Raw genomic sequence first — 859 nt, forward strand, 5'->3', positions numbered from 1 at the left:
AAAAAAAAAAATCTCAGAAAACACAATTGCTCACTAGTTGTCAGCAGAGCTTGAATAATGAGGAGACGGATCTGGGTCTCGTCCATTCATATCGTAGCTGGCTACTGGATCCTGAGGGCGAGAGTAGTTAGTAGAAACATTATAGTTAGTAGCAGCAGGTAACAAGATGCCAGCAGCCATCTGTCTGTATTATGTCACGACAAGACAAATGACTAAGAGAATTATTCACCAGTCCACTGCAGAGTTAAGTGGATCAGACGTTTAATGTCCATTTCAATACTCTTAGCTGGCCTTTCCAAACATTTGGCCCCAAATCTCTGCCTTTACTGCCTGCAATATCTGCCTCAGCTTTACGCTGTTAGCCTAAAGAGCTCTGCCAAATGACTTATGATTAATGTCCCCTACCGAGAAGGGCGTCCCATCCTGGACCACTTACATAATTTGGCTTCAGATCGGGATGCTCTTTCTCAATGCCGTCATCGAGGACGGACACCACCACGCCCTTCCCCGTATACCCTCTCTCCCAGGCTGCAGCGATGTTCATGTGAGACCTGCAGCCTTTGGACTTTTCAATGCAGTGCTGCGGAGCAAACAGTGGGAGCACAGAATAATTCAGGATCTGTTTCATGATCTGTCGGAGTTTATGTGTCTGTGATTCAGTCAGGAGCTTAGTAAATAAAAAATCCTACTAACAAAATACCACAGGCTGCTCCACACTGGGTCATTGAAGTGCAGCGTCTGTGTGTGGACGGGTTTAGTGTGGGCAGCAGGCAAGCCTCTAGTTTTCATGTCTGCAGTGACGTAGCTCCTCTTTGCTCTTTCCTTCACCACCTGCTGTTGGAGCCATTCCACCTTCAAA

At 46.6% G+C, this 859-nt stretch overlaps 1 protein-coding gene across 1 annotated transcript; it reads right to left on the reverse strand.

The window, feature by feature from the left end:
* Positions 1–34: 34 nt before the first annotated feature.
* On the reverse strand, positions 35–848 carry LOC103399336 (proprotein convertase subtilisin/kexin type 6-like; the record flags this gene model as incomplete). Its single annotated transcript, XM_008338031.3, has 3 exons — positions 694–848; positions 437–580; positions 35–111 (listed from the first exon to the last, which is right to left on the reverse strand). Coding segments are annotated over exons 1-3 (317 nt in total), but the record flags the coding sequence as incomplete, so codon positions are not given.
* Positions 849–859: the final 11 nt, after the last annotated feature.

The sequence above is a fragment of the Cynoglossus semilaevis genome, unplaced genomic scaffold (genome assembly GCF_000523025.1).
Source record: "Cynoglossus semilaevis isolate Cse_v1.0 unplaced genomic scaffold, Cse_v1.0 C19067346, whole genome shotgun sequence".
Lineage (NCBI taxonomy): Eukaryota > Metazoa > Chordata > Actinopteri > Pleuronectiformes > Cynoglossidae > Cynoglossus > Cynoglossus semilaevis.